The sequence below is a fragment of the Alosa sapidissima genome, chromosome 8, assembly GCF_018492685.1.
Source record: "Alosa sapidissima isolate fAloSap1 chromosome 8, fAloSap1.pri, whole genome shotgun sequence".
Lineage (NCBI taxonomy): Eukaryota > Metazoa > Chordata > Actinopteri > Clupeiformes > Clupeidae > Alosa > Alosa sapidissima.
The window spans coordinates 10156382-10179030 of record NC_055964.1 but is presented as its reverse complement, the minus strand read 5'-3'; the positions used below and the strand labels follow the sequence as shown (position 1 = coordinate 10179030).

At 40.0% G+C, this 22649-nt stretch overlaps 2 protein-coding genes across 4 annotated transcripts in view; one reads left to right on the top strand and one right to left on the bottom strand.

Annotated features, from left to right (window-relative positions):
• Positions 1-144: 144 nt before the first annotated feature.
• Positions 145-8020, bottom strand: unc45b (unc-45 myosin chaperone B). 3 transcript variants are annotated; one of them, XM_042101027.1, is made up of 20 exons: positions 7950-8020; positions 6935-7096; positions 6696-6732; positions 6380-6555; positions 6165-6254; positions 5882-6049; positions 5440-5605; positions 5182-5352; positions 4858-5029; positions 4402-4702; positions 3546-3640; positions 3272-3413; positions 3019-3159; positions 2544-2671; positions 2363-2429; positions 2046-2159; positions 1833-1948; positions 1506-1623; positions 825-980; positions 145-650 (listed from the first exon to the last, which is right to left on the bottom strand). In XM_042101027.1, exons 2-20 carry the CDS (start codon positions 7094-7096, stop codon positions 378-380), a joined length of 2793 nt encoding a protein of 930 aa, XP_041956961.1. In that variant the 5' UTR covers positions 7950-8020; the 3' UTR covers positions 145-377. The 3 variants fall into 3 exon arrangements, with proteins under 3 accessions (XP_041956961.1, XP_041956960.1, XP_041956959.1); XM_042101026.1 differs by having other exon boundaries at positions 7886-7983; XM_042101025.1 differs by lacking the exon at positions 7950-8020 and adding an exon at positions 7621-7762.
• Positions 8021-11908: 3888 nt separating this feature from the next.
• Positions 11909-22649, top strand: part of pip5k1bb (phosphatidylinositol-4-phosphate 5-kinase, type I, beta b) — a 33299-nt gene continuing 22558 nt past the window's right edge. The window contains exon 1 of the mRNA XM_042101033.1: positions 11909-12065. The gene's annotated coding sequence lies outside the window, so the exon portion shown is untranslated. The remainder of the gene's footprint in view (positions 12066-22649) is intronic.

The following is a 22649-nucleotide window of genomic DNA, read 5'->3' as shown; positions in this document are numbered from 1 at the left end:
ATTGACCAACATTATGTGCATCGATCAAACATAAGTTATGGTTTATGTTGTAGGCTATGTTGTATGTCCCACTGCTGCCCCCTACTGCTCTAGGATGGCAGTATCAGAAATGGATGCAGCCGACTGGCCGACTGAGGTACAAAGTTCTACTTCATCTGAAATTTATTAGTCCTCGTGGTTTATACGATAGAGGCAGTACAGGTTTTTTTTTATACAAATGTTTCATCAGGATGTGTAAAATACAATTAGCAAAACATATAACAAAAAACAAACAATTTAGATGCTTTCTCTATGAAATAAATAACACAGTTAAAAAAGTCTGCAGAAGAGTTATCCCAGTCCTTAGTGTTCCAAGAGGAAATATATCAGGCCCTACTCTATTGTCTGCCAATAGCAAAGGGCTTAATGAGTCCAAGATCCATAGCCTTAGAGAGGGATTCACGGGCAGTATCAATCAGAGGTTGCTTCTTGGGGTTATCCTCCTGTTTACCGACAATTGTCAGAATCTCCAGCATCTCGCTTTCGATCAGCTTCTTTGCCACCTCCTCATCAGCATTCATCATGTTGTAGACAATCACCAGACCTCTATGCTGGACTTCACTATTGTCATGGAGACACAACCTCTGCAAGATCTCAAGCCACTGTACGGTCTACAGAGAGAGAGAGAGAGAGAGAGAGAGAGAACTCTGTGTTCAACATTATATGTGTAAATCTCAGTATGCAAATGTTCTAGGCAAAATGGAGATATCTCAAATTAGAAAACATTTGCTACCAGACAAAATGGCACAGGTTGAGAGCAGCCATGGCATGAGACTAGTACGTACCACAACGCTGATCTTAGTGCAGATCTTTTTATGTGCGGCAGTGAGCATAGCCAGTGCTCCAGACGCTGCCTTCTGGAGTTTGTCATCATCCTCAGAGCAGAGCAGCACAAGGAGCTTCAGCCTGTCATTCCCATCCTGCAAGAACCTCTCCTGCACCTGTTGGGCCACATCAACACACAGTTTACTGGCTGAGTTGACTCACTGCACTTCTGTGGATTCATTAAGTATAAGTATATATACTCTTTTGATCCTGTGAGGGAAATTTGGTCTCTGCATTTATCCCAATCCGTGAATTAGTGAAACACACTCAGCACACATTGAGGTGAAGCACACACTAATCCTGGCGCAGTGAGCTGCCTGCAACAACAGCAGCGCTCGGGAGCATTTAGGGGTTAGGTGCCTTGCTCAAGGGCACTTCAGCCGTGCCTACTGGTCAGGGTTCGAACCGGCAACCCTCCGGTTACAAGTCCGAAGCGCTAACCAGTAGGCCACAGCTGCCCCCTAATTGACCTGTACAACATGCCCTTGCACAACTTCCATTTTGACTGACCTTAAAACAAACAAAGTATGTATTATGTCATTATTGCAATAATGAAGATATAAATACAAATATGAGTTTCAGAATATATAGATCATTTCTTTGCTATGTCCTATTATTTGAAGTAACTGAAGGCCTGTTACCTCTTTGCAGGTGACGAGGTTGCACATACACTCAGTGGCTGCTTGTCTAATTTGTTCGTGGTCCTCAAACATGTAGGACTCGATGTCTGGGAGAGCATTCTCCTTGATAATCTTTTTCCTGATAGAAGCGCAGAAAAAAAGAGCACAAAAAATGACTGATTGACTGAAAAAATTACTGAAAAATGAATGATTACTGAAGGCTGAACATTATAACACTGAAGGAGTTTTTTTTTTTTTTTTAATAATTATAGCATTGGCATTATTGGCATTAATGTGATTATTATCATAGGACCAGGAAGTGTGAATAATAATTTTAATAACACCCACCTAAGTTTTTCACTGAAACCAGACAGGTTTGTCAAACTCATCAGGGCCTCAAAGTTCTGCATACCGTCCCTCTCTGTGTTCAGCAGGCTGACAAGTGGCCGCACAACCTCATAAATCTGCATTTAAAAACACATGTTGTCATGACTAACAGCTTAGGTGATAGATTTTAGTCAAAATATTTGTCATTATTACTAAACTAAGGGATAGTCTTACCCTCTCTCCTGGGAAGGCAAGTTCTGGGTTGGAAACGGAAGCGATCTTTGCTAAAGCATGAGAGGCTTTGATTTTCCCATTGGCGGTTCCCTCCAGAGCCAGGGGAATAAGAGCCTGTGATGTAGAGGGTAAAATAACAGTGGCCATACAAATGATCATGTCTTTTTATTGTAATAATACTGGGCTAATAGTGAGTGTTTAAACAACACTAGAATACCAGGTATGCTTTGCTAGAAGTGGAAACATTTCAAATATTGAGAGAAGTGATCTGAAGATGAATTGCTTTCATTCATTGTATTTTAAAGATGTTCAGTTACCTTTCCGCCTCCTTGAGCAACAATGATGCCACGGTCTTTAGGATCATCTGCTAAAGCATAGAAAACTCTAGAGAAAAATATCATTCCGTTTAATATTCTGCACATTGTCTATTGACAGTTGGGTAATCATGAATTAAATTAAATTAAGTTGTCAAAGTACTTAAAGTACTTAAATCTTCACCTTGCAAGCATTTCTTTGGTCTGGTCAGTTAGAATTGTGCTGTCTGCTTTAACCATGACCGCAAGAGCTGAGGTCACCCCAGCTTTCAACATCCTCTTCACTCTCTTCTGAATGAAGTCCTTTTTATCCTAAAACGTAAACAACCACATGACTCTGTCAATGGCTGAATTTGAGGACACATTGTCCACACAATGTAAACTGACTAATGCTGAAGCTGATAATAGGCCTACACAACATTTGGGCAATTTTATGAGGCAGTGTTCCTCATTATTGTAGTTCTGGCACATTTCCATTGATATTGGGCAACAATGTCTTTTCTGGAGAACTTTAATCATCCTTACGCAAATTATCAGGATCATCCAATCAAAATAAATGTGACTTGTTATGTGGTTGCCATGCAACATTGCTCAAAAGTTGTCCCATGTATTCTCACTATCACCTCAGGTGCACTAAATCCTAGTCCAACTCTAGTTACCTTTGGGTGCTGCTCTGGGACGTGCTGCTTGGAGAACTTGGCCAATTGGACCAGCTCAGGGATGATGTCTTTTTTGTCATAGCTGTTGGTACAATTCACCAAGGTACAGGCCACAGCATAAAGAATAGTCTTGTCTGAAGACTAAAAGAAAGGGGAGAAGGGATCAAGTACGTTTGTGTATTTGCTATAAAGAATGAGCAAATGATGATCTGCTCCATTATTTACAGTATTTGTATGATATTATAAATGATACCTTTGCAAGATCAAACATAGCTTTCAAGGAAGGCTCATCCTCAACAAAGTCATCTTTTACATCAGCGTCATTTGTGAGGTAGGCCAAACCCTCCACAGCCCACTTCCTTGTGCGGGCATCAATAGTAGGATTACACAACCATCTGAAAGTGAAGAGTGCCAATATGTTATATTCACCATACCAAAGGAACAAATGCATAAACATTTGAATAGCATCCATTCCATTTCTCAGTAGCCTCGGCAACAGCCTTGAAAGGGCTTAGTATTATACTCACTTTCTGCACTGCTTGCCCAGCTTCTCTGTAGAACCCTCTGCAAACTGTCTCAGGGCATAATCATCCCCACCAGCAGAGCCCAGCTTACAAAGACCCTATGGTTACATCAAGAATACAACATGAGTCAGACTCTTCAAGCATAGATAGATAGATATAGATATACGTTATTGCCACATAACAATGTTGGTGGTAATTGTTGTTACAGAAAGAGATGGCTCAATCCAGCAAAGGAGTAGCCTAGAAATCTAGACGCGCCCCTAGCGGCAGCAAATTACATTTGCTGCCAGGGCTAGTCTAGCAACTCTCCGTTGGCTTGTGAGCTCCAGAAATCGAAACTCAATCAGGCCAATGAAATCGTGTATAGAGTCGTTAGGTGGGCTTAACATAATGATTGATGGCAGAGTTGCAACGGTTTGGCTTGAATTCCCTGCTACTTGAAAACAAATAAGATGGATGTTGCTGTTGGCGAACAGTGTGACACGAGTTAAGCTTTTATTAAGTTGGCAAACGTTTGAACTAGCCAACTAGCTCCGGTGGTGGGAAACGCATGGGACTCATAGCGCTGCCGCTGTCCTATTGTGTGCAGAGGGAATTTGAAAGACAACTGATTATCCCGCCCCTCGGACTGAGCACTGCGAACGGTGAGTTCCCAGACCCTACATTTTAATGTGGGTCTGGCTCGTCAGGCTAGCAAAGGAGGTAAAAGTAAATAAATAAGTTGTTCAGATCAATTTTGTAGTATTCAGGAGTCTGATATTCTTTTTATTAGAGGCTATTAAAGGCTCTCCCTCAATCCTAAAAAAGACTCTCAAGAATCTTCAAGGGGAAGAAAAGTCAGGGGGAAACAAATACTTACAACCAGAGCCCGGATCTTAATTTTTTCGTTCTTTGTCTTCTTGTAGATGTCCTTGAGCAGGGCCACGCCGTTGGTGGTGAAGAAGGAGGCACGGCTCATCTTGGTGGAGGAGTGGATGAGGGCCTCCACCGCCACCATCTGGTCCACCTCGCGCTCTGAGCCACAGAGTGCCACCATCATCTCCATCACCCCCTGCCTGCCCACCAGCTTGTCACCGACCTCAAAGGGACCCTGGAGGATCCCTGACAGCGTGTTAATGGCGTGAATGTTCCTGTCCATATCATTGGGGTCAAACTTTGCTCTGTGTAAAAGATCCAAGAAAAATGTTGGTGAGATAATTATGATATTGAGCAAATGTGGTATGGTTAGTTTATCTAATGATTAATCCACCTGAACATAATGATTGATCCACCTGAACGTAAATTCAATATTGTGACTGGAAGAGGGGGAACTCACTTAATATATTCGTCACAGATATCCCTGAAGTTGTCTCTCTCAGGGTCGCAACGCAGGTCATCGTATAGCTTGTTGAGGAGGATACTGGCAATGAGCTGGGTGTTATCTGTCATAGGCAGCTGATCCGGCAGGTCAGGCACCTGGCCACACACCTTCAGGATCTTCTTCAGGCCTGAGAAAATTGCAGGGAAAAGTTTACAACATTACTCTACCTTCAAAGACCAATGCTCTCCTACTGTTAATAGTTGATTTTGAAAGTATAACAATATGCAGAGAAGATTTTCACCAAAGACTATGAAAAGTTTAGATGAAATGATTGCTTACCATGGTCAATTGTGAAAAGAGCTTTTGAATGGTCTGGGTCTCTTTTGTCTTTACGTGGAACATTCTTAGACAAGAGGTTGAGAGCCTGATCTCTTCCATGGCCTGACACCTTCTTGCTTGCGACCATTTCCAGCAGAGCCATAAGGATGGCCTTTAGATCCCTGGTTGTATCTAGAGTAGAAAATTGGAATTCAGTAAAAGTGGTGAAATGTTTATTTATGACAAATATGAGGCCAACCTAAATACTCAATTTCTTACCAAGAACAAGAGACTCCTCTTTTCCATACTCCCTTCTGTCTTGTCCAGACAGGGAATCATTCACGCACTGGAACAGATCTGCAGTGGCCAAGGCAATCTCCTCATTGTTCACTGCCATGATGCTGCACATCTTGTCAATCCCAAGAAGGCGGATGATAGCCATTGTCTGTTGGCAGATGACCGAAATATGTAAGAATGAATTCATACTTCATACCTTCTCTTCTAGAGGCAATTTGGAGTTACAATCCTGTGTAACTGGTATGTATACATTTTCAAGGCAAGGCAGCTTTATTGGTATACCACATTTCCTACCCAAAGCAACTCAATGTGCTTTACCTCATCAGAAAACAGCATATAATATATGTATAAATACACAACAATGGGTTGCTTCAAAGTAATTTGTACATTAGTGTTCAAGACACTTTCTTGTTTGGATCCTTACCCTTGCTTTGTGCCCAGTGCACATTCCAGCGAAGGTTCGGATGGCTGCCAGAATCATCTCAGGTTTTCCTGTGTCGATCAGCTGTTGCAGCAGGGCCACGCCATTGTTCTGGAAAATTCTTTCAGCGCCTGCCTCCTCTCTGGCCAGAACAATCAGGTTGTTTGCAGCCTAAAACATATGGAAAAAAACATATCTAAACGAGCAACATACAAAGATAGATTATTTCTCAAACACAGTCCATGTCCTGTATACGGGTGGTTCTTAGTGTTCTTAGAGTACAAACCTTCTCCCGCTTGTCTTTCTCATGTTCTTCATCAAGCAGGATATTAAACATACTCTCTACCCTTGAATCAGTAGAGAAGGTGCTTTTGAGCTGTAGGAAGGGAAAACAACATTGTGACCCTTCAATACTTTTAACACAGAGTGCAGCTGACAACTGGTCTTTATTAAACATCTTTACTGTAGGGATAAAATATTTAGAATTATTTGGAGGTCCACCTTCTGTTGAATTTCTGCTGAAAGTCGCCTCAAAGTTTCAAGGAAAGTTTTGTTCTTTGGCTCTATGGTGGCACATCTCTGGACATCCTTGAAGGCCATGTCAAGCTTTCCTACTTTTTCAAGAGCTTGGCAACGTCTATACAGGGCTTTGATGTCTCTAGCATCAACATCAATGGCTGTGATGAAAGGAGGAAGATAAACATAAAGAAAGTATTTATTTAATTTTCAAACTTATCTATATCTGAAATTATATTAATATTAAATTGATAGATTTTATATTTTTGTCTCTTTAAAAGGTTTTAAATGTAGATCATACCTTTTGAGCAATCTGATGCTGCTTGAACATATTTTTCCTAAAAACAAACAAGCAAACAAAAACACAACAAACACAAACAACAATGACAAAAAATAAATAAATGTGTTCTGCATTTGCATATGATTTTTTAAGTATTCTGAGTGTGTGTGTGTGTGTGTATGTGTATGAGACAAATAGAGAGAGAGAAAAAGAGAGAGAAAAAGAGAGAGAATGAGAGAGAGTGAGAAAGAGAGCTATACCTTTTTAAGGTAGCAGGCCGAACGGTTTCTGTAGATGACTGCTGACACTTTCTTGTCTTTGGACACCTTAAGTGCTTCTGTGTAGCTTTCAATGGCTTTGTCAATATCCCCCCCCTGGAAATATTTATTTCCCTCGTCCTTCAACTGGACTGCGTCTGCCATCTACAATTCAAAAAGCATTGTTTAAGTATGTATAACCCTAATATTATAACCCTAATTGTTAGAAAGTGCATTTCCACTGACATGATTAAGATTGAGACAGTACTTCAAACGCAATCAATTTACTTAAAAAGAAGAGACTTTCCTCTTGAAAGCTAATCCATAACGAGGAGAGAGCCACATGGTTTGAAATGTCTGTTCCACACAAGCATGCAAACTAAAGCCATCAACAGTTAAAGTCTAGCTAGCTAATAGCTAATTTTCTGGTTATTTTTTTAGGATATGAAAAACAAATTGCCTACTGAAGCAGTGCTTCTAAATTTACAAGCAGCCTTTCCTTCACAATTCTGAGTTTTGACTGCTACATAGAACATATTCTTCTGCACATATAAATCTACATAAAATGAATTTGCAAAGTTAGTAAAACGCCATTTGTGTTCCTAGAAATAGGCTTGGAAACAAATACTTTTCCCGTTGAAACTCATATTGATCTCTCACATTTAGAAATGAAGATGGTAAATTCTTACCTTTCCACAAGTTGTCTCTGGACTCAGCTCAGTGTAGCAAATGGCCCAGCACATGTTATCTCAAACTTTAAATGTCCTTCCTTCTAGCCTTATTTGGGCAACATTTGCTCACTACTGAAAACCTACAGCTGATAGCAACCACAGAATAGACAAGCACCTATCTGACCTCCCTCAAGATTTCACAATGACCCCTAAATTATGCTGTCAAGCGCTGAGGCGATAGAGACCATAAAAACAACAAAGGAGCAATCAAGAATCACTTTACCGCAAAAGATATGTGTCAGTTTAATTCTCTTCTTTCTTGCTTGAGTTGAAGTAATGTCTCTTACCTTTTGTCTCAATGCTATAGACCACCATGTGGGATTTATATATATCTCACTCAGGGAGATAGGACATACCAGGGGGGAGGGCACTTACACTCTTGGCAAGATAGGGGTCCGCAATTACAGATTACAAAACAAAACAGAGCAAATGCATAACCATCAAGCAGTTTGAATGGATCTTTTTATAACAATGTTTTCCAAATGTATTGTTTTATTAAATGGTAGGTACTAGTTGTTTGTGAGCATTATAGGTTTTCACCTAAAACATTGTCCCCCACCCCTTTTTTTAGATGGACTGGCTCTGATATATGCTATTTAAGGAATAAGTTTGACAGCTGAGAAACCACCAGCAAATGTCTGTGTGCCTTGAATGGGTGGGTGCAGTGGGGGGTGGCAGCTTGGGACAGCTGTGGGGATAGAGAGGTCCAGCAGATTCTAGAATGAGAACGTTCCTGAATGCGACTTGGACAATCTGCAGGGTCAACTGTTGCCTCCATAAGATATTGGTACTTCTAGTGGTTTTAAACAAATGTGAAGCAATTTGAAGAATACTTGAATGGAGGGGTTTTGTACAGTGTAATCTTGCAGCAATAGTATCGTTCCTCACAAGCATAGAAAAAAACATAAAAAAGATTTTTAAAAAATATAATATTGCAGAAACATATTGCTGTCCCTTTCCAAACTGAGGAAGAAAAGATTAGGATTTTACTTCTAGGCTTTCAGTCATTGCAGTTAGTCTAGCATTAGTGTAACCTCTTAGACCTCTTATCCTCGTTTAGACAGTCGGATTGAAATTATTCCAATTGAAGACATCAGATCAGCTGTTTACATGGCACAATAATTTAATCCGAACAGGTTATAACAGGTGCTATACATAAACGCATTTACAGTTTTTCACATTGCTAAAACACTTTTTTTCTTGAGCAGTATACCCACTTAAAAAGCATCACCATCTCAGTATACCCACTTAAAATAGGCAAGTACGTATTAACATTTGGGGATGATCACAGTATACCCACTACAGCTAACTATACATCACAGTATATCCACTACAGCTTACTAGACCACTGCCCCAAACCCCATTCTCAAACTACATTCACAGACACTTCTTGCAAAATTAAACAGTTTTACCTCAAAACTAAATAATGCCTTCAGATCATATAAAAAGCAGTCAAAATGAAAACACTGTCAGTAATTACGCACTACATCAAAAAATATGGAAAACAATGTTCAGGTCAGGGCATAGCTCCTGGAGAAAAGTTTATTGTTTACAATAAATGTGTACAGTACATTGTATACAATGTACAGTAAATGCATTTTGCATCCAAAAAAGGAAAAATATATAATTAATTGGATTTAGCATTTAAAGTAAAAGTAAAAGGAAAGTATTGATTCAGTACTGTAAATGAGAAGTCTACAGCCTACATTGCACTGTGAATGGGGCAAAATCAAAGGACTGTTCAACAACCTGTTTGCACTCTGATCTGGCTTATTGGTTGTGTCACATCATTCGAAAGTGTGCTCAGTTTTGAGTCATTGTGATTAATTTATTCTACTTATTTGTGTTTACATTTTGTCACTTGTGGTTACCAGTATCACAGTGCAAAATGTGTTGTATTTGTATGATGTTTAGAGTTTTGCAAAAAGAGACAAAGAGATCTGCAAATTATGCTTCACTTGGTGAAAATTGTTTATGGTAGCCTACAGGTACTGTCAAAAGAGTGATGGAACCACTGCACTTGGTTCAAACGATGAGATTGAGCGTTTTATCAATTCAGAAAAAGGCTACATATAGCTACAGTAAATTTGTCCTCTCTCTAACTGTTGGGCATTTTTACACATCTCTTACACTATAAATGGGAAACAAACACAGTGTCTCAGACCGAGCCAGACATGATTCCAGGTAATCAAAACCATAGCAAGGAAGGCAGGGCTCAAATGTTAACTAGAAAATGAAATTTCGAGGAAATTACCAGTGCATGAAAAAGCAAAAAATACATTAACATAAAATGCAAAAAAAAACTTTTATTTGGAAACAGTTGTGGGCAGAGGAAACAGTTGGCGAGAGTCATAGTTGAGTATATTTATTTAGTATGTTTAGTATATTCTTTATCTTCTACTGTCCTTATTGCATAGTTGTCTTTTTATATTATATACTTTTAATTACTTTTTCTGCTGTTAGTGAATGTGTGTGTTGTCTGTATGCTACTGAGACCTTGAATTTCCCCTGGGGATCAATAAAGTATCTATCTATCTATCTATCTATCTATAGTTGATGACAACTGACAGTTGAAATTGGCTGAACAGTTAAATAGTTGAATAGTTTAAATTGTTAAATTATTTAATAGGGTATTATTGTAGTGAGGACTTTTATTTTGAAACAGTTGTGGGCAGAGGAAACAGTTGGCGGGTGTCATAGTTGATGACAACTGACAGTTGCAATCATAGGTTGCAATGGCTGAATAGTTAAATAGTTGAGTAGTTTAAATGGTTAAATTATTTAATAGGGAACTATTGTAGTGAGGACTTTTATTTTAAAAAAGTTGTGGGAAGAGGAAACAGTTAACGGGAGTCACAGTTGATGACAACTGACAGTTGCAATGGGTGAACAGTTAGATAGTTTAAATTGTTCAAATATTTAATAGGGAATTATTATAGTTAAATAGTTGAGTAGTTTAAATGGTTAAATTATTTAATAGGGAACTATTGTAGTGATGATTTTTATTTTGAAACAGTTGTGGGCAGAGGAGACAGTTTATGGGAGTCATAGTTGATGACAACTGACAGTTTGAATGGCTGACCAGTTAAACAGTTGGATAGTTGAAATTGTTAAATTATTTAATAGGGAATTTGTAGTGAGGACTTTTATTTTTAAACAGTTTTAGGCAGAGAAAACATTTGGCGGGAGTCATAGTTGATGACAACTGACCGTTGGAATGGCTGAACAGTTCAATAGTTGAGTAGTTTAAATAGCTAAATTATTTAATAGTGAATTAATAGATGTGCATAGGTAGATAGTTTAATAGATGTTGATAGATAGTTTAATGGATGAAGTGCATTTTCATGCACTGTAACAACTTTTTTCACCAGAATCACATACTGTACATACATACATCCTAGAAATCTAGACGCACCCTAGCGGCAAATTACATTTGCTGCCAGGGCTAACATACTGTGCCTTTAAAAGCCACGGGCCGGGTCGGGTCGGGTTGTAATTTTCAGGCCCGTTGAGAACTCTCCTTGTCTAGCAAGCCATCTTTTGCAGCCTTTTCTTGCCCTGTCCCAGCTTTTTTGAGACATGTTGCCATTATCAATTCAAAATTAACATATTTCCTCCAAAGCAATGCATTTCCTCTGTTTCAACGACTGATATGTTTTCCTTGCACTATTTTTCATCAATATCATATGATTCGAAAATCAAACCATTTTGATTTACAATTTCTACAATGTTCGATTTCAATTTCTACAATTTTTCGAAATTGGGGTTGTAGGCCTACTAAGACAGAGTTAAATGCTAATGACTCGCCTTCGCAGTAAGACATAGGCCTAGTGAAACTTGCAATTTCATATGAACTTGCAATTTTCGTTAAAGTGCAATTTCATATCTTGCCATTGGATGACGCTAAAACATAGCAGGAGGTGATCCTAGGAAACGACAGCAATGCCAAACAACCCAAGTATTTTAATATTTATGACAAATGCATTTTCCCAGTTCCTCCTATACTATCTACGAATACATAGCATAGGCCTACTGTTTTTCCACGAAGAATCGAACTATTGTCTGTCTGTCCCATCTAAACAGAAGTTAGTTTCATCTACCTCTACCCTGTAGATGGCCATATAAGCTTATCTGTAGCCCACACTACCAATGCACGACGACGGTGCGGCAGGACTTGACATAAACACTTGGCCACGACTACACGCCCAAAGAGGTGGAGACTGGCGCTTGCGAATGACTGTGAGTTCCTCTTGGCATTGATACGGCGAGCTGTCATAGAAAGCTGCGGCAGCTTTCGTTTTCTCTGACGTCTACACATCCTTCTTTTACATATATCTGGATAATAGTTATCTGTGGGTTATCAGGAGCAGCTAGACCGACACAACAGATACCCTTATACGAAGGTAAGGAACATTTCTACAAACAATAGACTACTTATTTAGAGATTTGAACCTACCTGTCCATTCGCAACACCTGTCTATTTACGTGGGGGTGGCAATATGTCGCAACATGGGTGGACACAGTCCTCCAGTGAACATGAGAGTGGTCCACCTGACTGTGCACTTAGGCTAGTTTATAATACTGATTTTCCCTGGAAATGCTTTTTTGTGTTACCTGGGTACACATGAGTATAAAACGTGAAATTCGCATCTCTTTATAGACACCCGTTATGTTTGTTCAGCCTGAATTTAGAACGTAGAACAAAAACGTTAGGCTTATTTTTGCGGGTTGATCAAGTTACTTCGAAGGGTCTCACAAATTAGGCAAATCATTAGTGAAATTGTTGCAACCCGAAGGTTCATTAAATAATAGAACAACACTTCACTGATGTCAAGTTCATCATATCCGTATAATCGGTTGAACCTATAATTAATAGCCTGTTTACTGTTAGACTACTGGTGGACATATTGTTGATTAGTTTGTGAAATTCAATTTTGTCCAAGACTATAGCTTCAACAGTCAATATTTTGGATTTTGAAACTAGGCACAGCACTTTTTCTTTCTTTGGGGTGTAGGCCAGTCTGTTTACGCACTGCGCTCGCTCATGTGCGCGGTTTGTCGAAATTAACATTCTCTTGTTAAAGCGTTATATCATGTAGTTTATTGTGTGTCTGTGCGTATCACCCCCCCCCCCCTCTCTCTCTCCTTTTCTTTCTGTGTACTTAAAGCATTTAAGCTTTAACTGAGAGTTCATCCCAGACATTGATCATTAACATAGGCCTACATTTTCAACTCGAAACATGTGGTCCCGTTTTATGTATGGTAATAAGCACATGGGTCATACCTGGAGGCAACCCTGTCACATGATTGTTTGAAACAATGGAAGGAAGACAATCCATGTTGGGTTGTACTGCACATTCCAGCTCTGTTCATACTCAAGTTCTTTTTTAATTCCCTGGATAACTCAGTAATCTAAGAAAAAGTCTATAAGACATTGTGATTCAAGAAGGCAACATTCTCAGACAATGTTGATACACAACTTTGAAGAAGATGTTTTGATGCTGAAACAATCGAAAAGACAAATAAACAGGTCTGTCCACTTTCAGGGTTTTGTTGTGGCTACTTGTTTTGAATGTTTAGTATTGTTCTATTATCCTCAACTGACCATTTTATCAGAAGTCCAAGATCTAGTTCCAAACAAACATAATTATTTATAAATTTAACATAATGTGTATTTAAAATTTTGAAAAGGGCAGACACATTGGGGTTATTTGCCCCAAATTAAATTAGGTCTGTCTAATCATTGAGTCCTTCCCAGTCCTTTCCTCCTCTCTGCTGACAGAGTTTGCAAACTGTTGCATAGCAGCAGCAGCAGCAGCAGCAGCAACTGGATTGGCCAGTGCATGTTTGAAATCTCTTATCTCCCACCCATGTCCATATCGCTGGCTCCTTCAGTGCCACGACACATTCCTGCCCCGCCGCGGACGCCGGGGCCCTCCCCGCACTCCGACTGCTTCCCCGTCTCCTCCGAGTGCGCCCACCTTCATTAGGTCACAGATGTCAAATATCTCTTGTTGTGTTGATCAGATTGTAACTGTGGGAAGGCAGTGGCCACGGTTAGCCACAGATGATTATGTGAACTATGAGGTTAGGTACAGGTGCTTTTTGATTGTGAAATATGTTTTGAGAGGACAAGTCTCATGCTATGGTTCATGGTTATATTTAGAGTGGATGGGAGCAGATTCTTTGCTGTTCTGAGCCCTTGCATCTGACCACAAGAGAGAAAAAACGCCCATAATTTTTTTTACTAGTTTTCTCTTCCTGTCATTAAATTGATCACGAGGTGACAATACATATTAATAATGTAATGTATTTGTCATAATGGAAGATATGCAGTAGAGGGGAAGATACTGTCTTTATTATGTCATATATTAGTCATAACGGAAGGTATGCAGTAGGCAAGCCATATTAAACATGACGTCTCCAATTAGTAATATAAATGTTTCAGTATGGGTGAACTCCTTGCTTAGCTCACTGGTATTGACCGTGCATGTGACAACATTGTGGAACTGTGAGAAAGTAAGCAGATGTGTGAGGTTGTTTTGACTCCACATTGCAGATATGTGTGTGTGTGTGTGTGTGTTCCTATTGTGGTCAGGGTCAGGACTATTATCAGAGGCGGTAGAGGCAGTGAGACAGAGTGCTGTGTTTGCCTTGTCAGAAAGCCCAGACTCAAGGGTCCTTAGACGTCTCTCAAAGTCCATTAGCTACCGTGAGGTAACATTTAAAAACATGATGAGATGACATTGAGCTGACCATTTGACCTTCATTGATTTGAAAATCTTTCAGAAAAGGAATATAGATAGAAAGGTTTTGTCTCATGAATTTGTCAGTTGAATTAAATGGAAATTTCCTGAAAAGATTACAGTTTGACATTACAGTACTGATATCTGTATGTTAATGTTTTCTGTGTTAAATGAGCACCTATTTATTCTGTTTTAACTATAGGGAGAGAAATTGATCTTTTATTTTGGATTGTTTGCCGAAGGTGATCCTGTCATACTGACTTTACATTGGAAAACAGTAGATGCAAATTAGCCCCTTCGTTGAAGAACTATCTGCAGACTAACAAGGATTTATGTCAAACTATGTCTATTATATCACCAAGGAAGAATGAGAGAAAATGTTTATACATCTAGTAAAATCTACAAAATAAATGTAAATAACTCTTTAGAAGTCTTCAAATGTGAGTTAGCCTGAAGTGTGAACAAGAAAACAGACTTAAGTTTTTGACAGTTTAGAAGTGACAGCTGATGGTTCCAATCACCCTCAGCTATGTGTGTTGTTGTGAAGAGTTTTTTATACTTGATGGAGGATAAGACCAAAGGTTGGCCCGAGTCGCAATCACTGGGGTGTCTTGCAATGAAATAAAAAGCATGTGAGCATCATCTTCAGACAAGTTACATAACTTTGTAGTTTTTAATTGTTTTACAATGCTCAGCATTTTTTCTGTGCAGTGCTGATACATTCTGTGTGCCCAATATATTAGCATGGCTCACCTGTGGACATTGAGCCACTGATTTGCATGTCATAGTTCAGATATTCAGACATGCATGTACTTTCTATGCCAGTGAAAAAAACGATTAGCTTTTTTTTTTGCTTCATATCAATCTCCAAACTCATAAACACTGTCAGCTAGACTTGGCTGACCTCTATATGTAATGTCTCAGGGTTTTATCAAGTGTGTGGTGGTGCGGTAAAATACATTCCCCAACTCAGACACCCCACCCCACCTACACTGTTTAGTTAGTGCAGGCTTAGTTTGGAGAAGGAAGCTGGTAAATGTTTGATGTCAGTGGATGTCACTTTGAATAGAACATTTCGCCCCTAGACAACAATATTGGCTTATCTCACAGCTCATGGCCAAGGTTTTTTTGTGTCACCCGTGGAAACCCTTCTTTTTCTTCATTTGGTCTGACTTGAGATTCAGTTTACTTTTCCTCTTGTGCAAATATTGGCTGTGTTCATTTGGAGTCGGATTTGGAGTTTGTGTTTTTCAAGACTTATAGTATTCTCTAACATATTATTTTGGAATTTATCTAGTTTTCTGGGCCAACCGACACAGCAATCTGTTATTGTTGGTAGTTTGTTATTTTGTTTTAAGTGCCACTCTCTCGTGTTTCTTTTACTAAACCTCCAATTCACCTTGAAGCTTTTGAGAAGGTTGCCAAGGCAGAGACAAGTCACCCACACTATTTCATTTATAAAGGAGAAATGTGTTATGTCATCACTGCATAGAGAACCCTTCTGTAGTCTCAAATTGTCTCTTTCCTCCTGACACCGGTTGGCCTCGATTATGTGACTTATTTCTCAAGGTGCACTACACTAATCCTGGGTCCCTCCTCTTTATGGCACAGGGGTGAACAACCCCCCTTTACGTTCATGTAGTGTAGTACTTGTATGTTGCAGTGTGCCATGATTTTTGTAACTACCACTAGTGTTTGTTTTGGTCACCTGTGTTCATTGAGGAGTTTCCATGCATGCATTGCAAAGGTGGTAGCAAAGAGAGAGTGAGAGAGAGACTCTGTCAAAGATCACATACAGAGTCCACCATTGTTCCCTGAGTTGGTTACATAACAACACAAGTAGTCAAAATAGACACATATCCTCTCCTTTTCATCTGGTTCTTAATCTTAATTACCACGAGTGGCAACTGCTCCCCGTGAGCCTCCTCCCCTGGCTTCCTGGTGATCTGGCCGCCAGACTCTGGAACTCAGACACAGCAGAGCAGCTCGTCGAAACGAACCGAAGAAATATAAATGAAGAGAAATGCGTCTGCGGAGGAGTTGTCGCAGCAGCGGCAGAGGTAGCAGCAACAGTGCTGTTGTGACTGCCCTCGCCTTCCCTGCAGAGAGCTGAAGCAGGGAGTGGTAGCTCTCTCTCTTTTCTCTCTCTCCTCTCTATCTCTCTCTCCCTCTCTCTGGGATGGCTGGAGAAGGGCAGTGCCAGTGGGCCCAATGAAAGCCCCTCTGTGTTGGCCGCTCTCTGAGATCATGGTGCCCTTGCGCAGGGAGAGGCAGGCAGCAACTGAGGTTGGGAGAGGCACGTACACGTATCTCGTTCCCGGACGCCGCTCAGCTTCTTTTGGTGGCAGTCAGAGTTGATTTGAAAGAGGCGGGATGAACCTGGGGTCTTGGGGTGTTTAGATCATCTTATGCCATCTGGAAATTAAGATCATTGATATTTCTAAATCCCTTGGATAATCAAACAAGTGACCACATAGGTCAGTTTGCACCAAAACAAGACTAGTTTGCACAGGCGTCCACAGGAAAATGCAGAAAAGTTGACAGTTTCAGACAAAATGTGCCTGGTGTGTCTAGTGGCAATTTTGACTGTCTCTCTCTGACCCTCCACATCTTTCTATTTCTCTCTGTCCCCAGTGACTCCGTGGGCACAAACTAACCCAGTCTGCTCAAAGCCCACAGCTCACATGCACTGGAGAACACTCCCTGAATAGCTAACTAAATCTGGCAGAGCAGAACTTTCTTCTCAAGACCTTTTGAAAAGCTCTGTTTCATCTGTAGTTTTCCATGTTTGTTTATTTTTCTATGGTAATAGTTTGTCCTGCTGTCGCAGCTTGTCTGTAAGCAGTTATGACTAATGTCTGAAATAGTATTTTCCGGTGTTTCGTTCACATTTGTTCCATCAAAATTTGTATCTTCCCCTTCCTCTATTTGTTTTGCATATAATACATCTTTGCACAGATTCCAGTATTTCCCATAATTAATGTTTTTTTCGCCCCTAAAAATGTTTCATAACACAATGTTCTGGTGCATATTTTTGCTTCACATAAGTTCACCCATGAGGTTAAGCCAATTATGTAATCTGTGACACTGTACCCAATTAGTGGAGTGAAGTGACAACCGCCAGCCAAGAACAAAGGCCTGTGCCCCGCCAGCCAAGGGTCCCGAAACATAATCCTCTCCTTTCCTCTGCCAGAACAGAAAAACAGAATTACTTCTTGAACTTGACTGAATCCTCAAGTCTGTACCCCTTGATAATTGCTTGTGTTTCTTCATTGTTGCATCCATGGCGTTTATATGAAATGCACCTTTAACCACAAAAAAGAATGTAGGACAAACCGTCAACACAAATTAAAGGTTATCTGAGGTTTAGGGATTTTAACATGAAATGAGTCAACATTTAGTCAACGGGAATTCCCCACTGAACAATTAGTGCAACTTGTTGTGCATTTAGTGTTTCAGCTCTTCGGAGGGAAATTGTTAGCCTGGTCCTACCAGACTCGTAAATTTCATAATGTACAGAGAGTCTGGCCACTTTCAATTGCCAAGCGTTAACTTCCTTGAAGGCGAGTACTCTGTTGAAGTTTAAAACTATTGGATCTGCCCAGAGCCACTTTGGATCTGCCATAACCAATCGCTAACATTTGGTCGTGACGTACAGTATGTCTGGCTCAAACTAACGCACAACCTCAACATCATCATTCACAGTTACTCCCTCTGTTTGCTGATTGGACCTGCAGATTTTTGCAGGAGAAAACCCACGAATATACCGCAGACCAGAGACTTTCTAATGTGGAGACACAGCACTCAAAAAATACTCCATAGAAATGCATGGGGCTAGTTTGTCACGCCAATATGGCCGTTGTCTACACATATCCCACCCCTTCCTCGGCAAAACGTCGACATGTGAATACATTGAGCCAATCATGTGGTGTGATGTGAATACATTGAGCCAATCATATGGTGTGTTGTGAAGACATCGTGCCAATTATGTGTTGTGATCTCGCCGCTGGAGCAAGATTGGTGTCGTGAAGCCTTACGCACACGCATTTCTGACGAAATAGATGCACGATAAGTGCCCAAAAAGTGTTGCAATATGGCTGCCGAGTGGAGGTACTTGCCTGATAAGGACGTTGAGAAATGGAGATCTATGTGAAAAATCACCGGAGTTCTCCTTTAAGTTTGAGCAGTAGTTGATTTTCAAAGTTAGTTGCACTCATCCTTGGGTCGCTTTGCAGTGAACAGTAATCCAGCACAACTGAAAAGCCCCTCACAGGCAGCTGAGGCAGGCAGGCCAATGTTGAGTTGCAGAGAGTTTTTTTTATATTTGGAAACGAGCAGAAGGTTCAGCAGATTAAAGGGTGTCGAACTGGTGGGGGAAAGTGGGAAGTATAGGGCCCCAATGGAGGAGAGGGCCCTTGAAAAGTGGAATACAGGGGGCACAACATTTTCACCAGGCATTAGTAATAACTCAGGTAATCCACACATAAAAAATCCAAACAACTCCAAGTAGAGTCATGTGTAATGAAGTGGAATAACACAGGGAAAAAGTATGCTAAGAAAAAGCACTAAGGCAAGGAAAGGGAAGAAACAAGCGGAAATCTGTAAGTATCTAAAAGTAGTTATAGAGAAGTTATCCTTTCTATCTGTGCAAATTAATATAAGCTTGGTTAGTAGCCTACATATTGATGGGCTATAAAAAGGTTTTTCATTACCAAGGTGTCACACAAGAAACATTTCATGATGGATAAAAGCAAAAAGCTCTCCCAAGACCTTTGCAACCTTATTGTTGCAAAACATTTCAATGAAACTGGTTATAGATGCATTTCAAAACTTCAGAATCTTCCAGTAAGCAGCATGGGAGCAAGTGGAAGAAACATCACTGCATCGTCAACCGGCCTTGCACAGGATCTCCTCGCAATATTTCTGACCAGGGAGTAAGAAGGATAGTCAATTCCAAGAGCCAAGGACCACTCGGAGAAAGCTCCAAAAAGACTTGAAGGTAGCCAATTCAATTAAACAGTTCTGGAAGTAACTAAGATCAGGATTCACAAGAGGGACCCCTGGAATCTGTTTAGAACAATGGGCCAAAATCACACCTGATACTGCGACTAAGTTTTGTCATACAGGAAATGTCTTGAAGCTGTCATTACAAACAAAGGCTTCCACAAAGTATTGAAGAAATTTCAGTAGGAACGTTCAATACTTTTTTTCCTGTGTCATTCCACTTTATTACACATAACTCTTATGTTTGGATTTTTTTATGTGTGTGTTAATATAATGTGTGGTGAAAATTTCGAATATACTCACTGGAAGTTTAGGCTAATTACTGGGGGAAAAAATTAAGCGTTCAATACTTATTTCCACCATATATTTATTTTACCTGAATATTTTAACTTACAAATGAAATGTCAAAATGAATGTCAGACGAAATGTAAAGTTTGACTGACTGGATTTTTGTATACAAAACATAGTGAAAACTGTCTAGTTTATTACCACAGTCACGAGTTGGGTCGCGATAGTCTGTCATTTTTAAAAAGTGGGTCCCCAGAAAAAAAGTTTGAGAAACACTGGTCTAAGGTCACTCTCACTCTCCCTTGCTAAAGAGATAAATGGTTTAGTCCACCTGCACGATTCATAAGGTAGTCTATATTTTGTTTATTTAGTTGAGCATCGCGAGTGGACCGCTAATTGTTGTGCTGCTGGTGTATTTCTCCAAGAAAGCCAAGTAAGGTTACTAAAAACAAAGGCCAAAACAGGAAAAAGAGAGACATCAACATGAGGGGAAACAACTGCTAATAAACTTCTTTCCAAAGAAAGGTGAGCACAAACGTCAAAACACGAAATCCCATGGTGTTTGCTTGAATATCTCCGCAATCATTGGTGCTAAAACTAACTGAGACAACCCATTGGAATAGCGTAAAATACACTTTCATACCTTAGGCTAATCTGATGCATCTCGTGATCCAGCTCCATCTCCATCACTTTCAGAAAGACTGCATGGCGCCAGCTTGATTCATGCTGGCTACGTGCTGATCATTATCACTAGGCTAGTGGTTTAGGGCACGGTTTTTTTTCGCTCCCTTTCTGTTTTCCTTAGTCTTAACTTTTTTTTTTTACTCAAGTAACGGATGGGATTTTTGATGTAGCGAAGTACAATACTTCACTCAAAATGTAATCAAGTAAAATTTAAAATACCGATTTTATAAACTACTTAAAAAATACAAAATACACAGAAAAAAATACTCAATACAGTAACGTGAGTAAATGTAGGCCTATTTCGTTACTTTCCACCTCTGGCAAATCATTGTGTGTTGATATTGTGGTGGGCCGCCACAAGTAAGTCAATGTATGAGAAACACTGCAGCTTATTCCATTAGTTATACATGCAAATAACCCCCTACAGGGCTTTGATTACTGCTCATTGAAAATATTTTTTCTTGTTGTTTGTTCTAGTTGCTAGCACATTTTGTGTAAAAAGCTAGGACACCTGACAAGCTGTGTAAGATTATTAATGGCAATAAAGAGGGGTGTGGCATGTGACTGTCTCCAGTTAAGCTAAGAATCAACCATTATGTGAATGGGCCTTGAGATTACTGTGTGCATCAGGAAGGAGAGCTGTTGCCCGGTGCTGTAGTCCTCTCCAGTTCAAGTAGACTTGATTCTCTGTGACGGAAGTCACAAAACCAGAAGCAGGTTTATCTGGCAGCAGCTTCATCCCAGACTTCAGCACTCTCTGAGCTCCCGAAACTGATCTGAGGCCAGTGTTTGTGCTGAGCTCGTGGGCCCATGAGTTTGCTCTGAGAGGATTGCATCTGCCTGCCACACAGAATTGCTCAGTGGTGGAGGGAAAATCGAGAGTGGATCATTTGTCCCACAGCTATGGGAGCGGTGTGAGGATTTCTTAGCTTGTCAGTCACAATATGCTGGTTGTTTTACACACATTGGACAAGCTACTGTAACACCAGCCGGAGCTGATTTAATGATGGAGAGCTGATTTAATGATGCAGAGAGGTGTCTGTTGTGCAAAGTGATACACAGAAGTACAAAGTCATCATACATATCATCATGTATTTTGTGGCATATCTTTTCTACCATCTAGCAGTGTATTATTTTCTGTTGAAGTAGAGGCAAATCGTTGGCACTGTAAAGTTGCATTGTGGGGGGAAAAAGCGTTGCATTTTGAAAGGCACACACAGCAGCTCTTTGACAGCGGGCCTCCCATGGATTGTTCCGGAACGTATTCAGTGCAGCCTAGGTCAGGGTTTTTCAAAAAATGACTCAGGCTTCAGAGAGACAAGGTGCTCTAACTCTCCACTAACTGTTGTGTACATCCTGAGGTTCAGTCAGTACACAAGGCCAAGGGCAAAACTCATAGATGACACTTGTTGTGAGGCAGAGATACAGCAGACTTGTCAATGTAATGAGTCATCATACTATATGTAGGTAAATAAAGCTGATTCCAATCGAGGAACGATGCTTTTTACGCCTACCTTTTAATCCATCAACACAGTTGCTGACGTATGTTGCCCATTAGTATCATGAGGCTACTTCTGATAACACTTAAAAACATGAAAACACTAGGAATTAGGAATGTAATAACTCTTTTATTTCTTTACAGTATACATTAGTTTTGTTGAAGCATATCTTTTAAATTAACATTTGTCAGGTGGCCCCTTCATTTGAGAAGTTTGTCCAAATGTTTTCAAAGGCAGCAGATACCTTATGAGCCTGTTCCTAAAATCATGCACAAACCTATGCAGTGTTCCATAAATAGCATGGGTTTACTGTAAATGATTGCCTCTTTTCACATGTCTGCCTATGTCAGAATTTGTGTGTGAGTCTGAAATAATTTCTTGTCCTCAGATTTCCCCTTTCGGTCCTCTGTTGTTTGGAAACCTGCTATCATCAAATCTTGTGGCTATGCGTGTCCTTGCTGTGCTCATAGTAGTTAATAACAGAACATAGAGGTAATACTTACAGAGAGCTGCGGCTGTTGCTGATGTCCTAAGCTTCTGTTTGCCACTTGTGCTGTCTGGATTCTGGATTCCTGAAATTTTACTGTAATTCTTAGCAGTCTGGGATACATTTTCTGTAAACATTAGATGCACTGTAATACACAAATGACTAAAGAACAGTATTTTGATACTCTTTCCTTCCATTAGCTTGAGCCTAACTCTAAACTTAAGCCCAGATTTATGTAATGAGAACGTATTACAGTAATGTTCTGTTACTCTTTGTTAT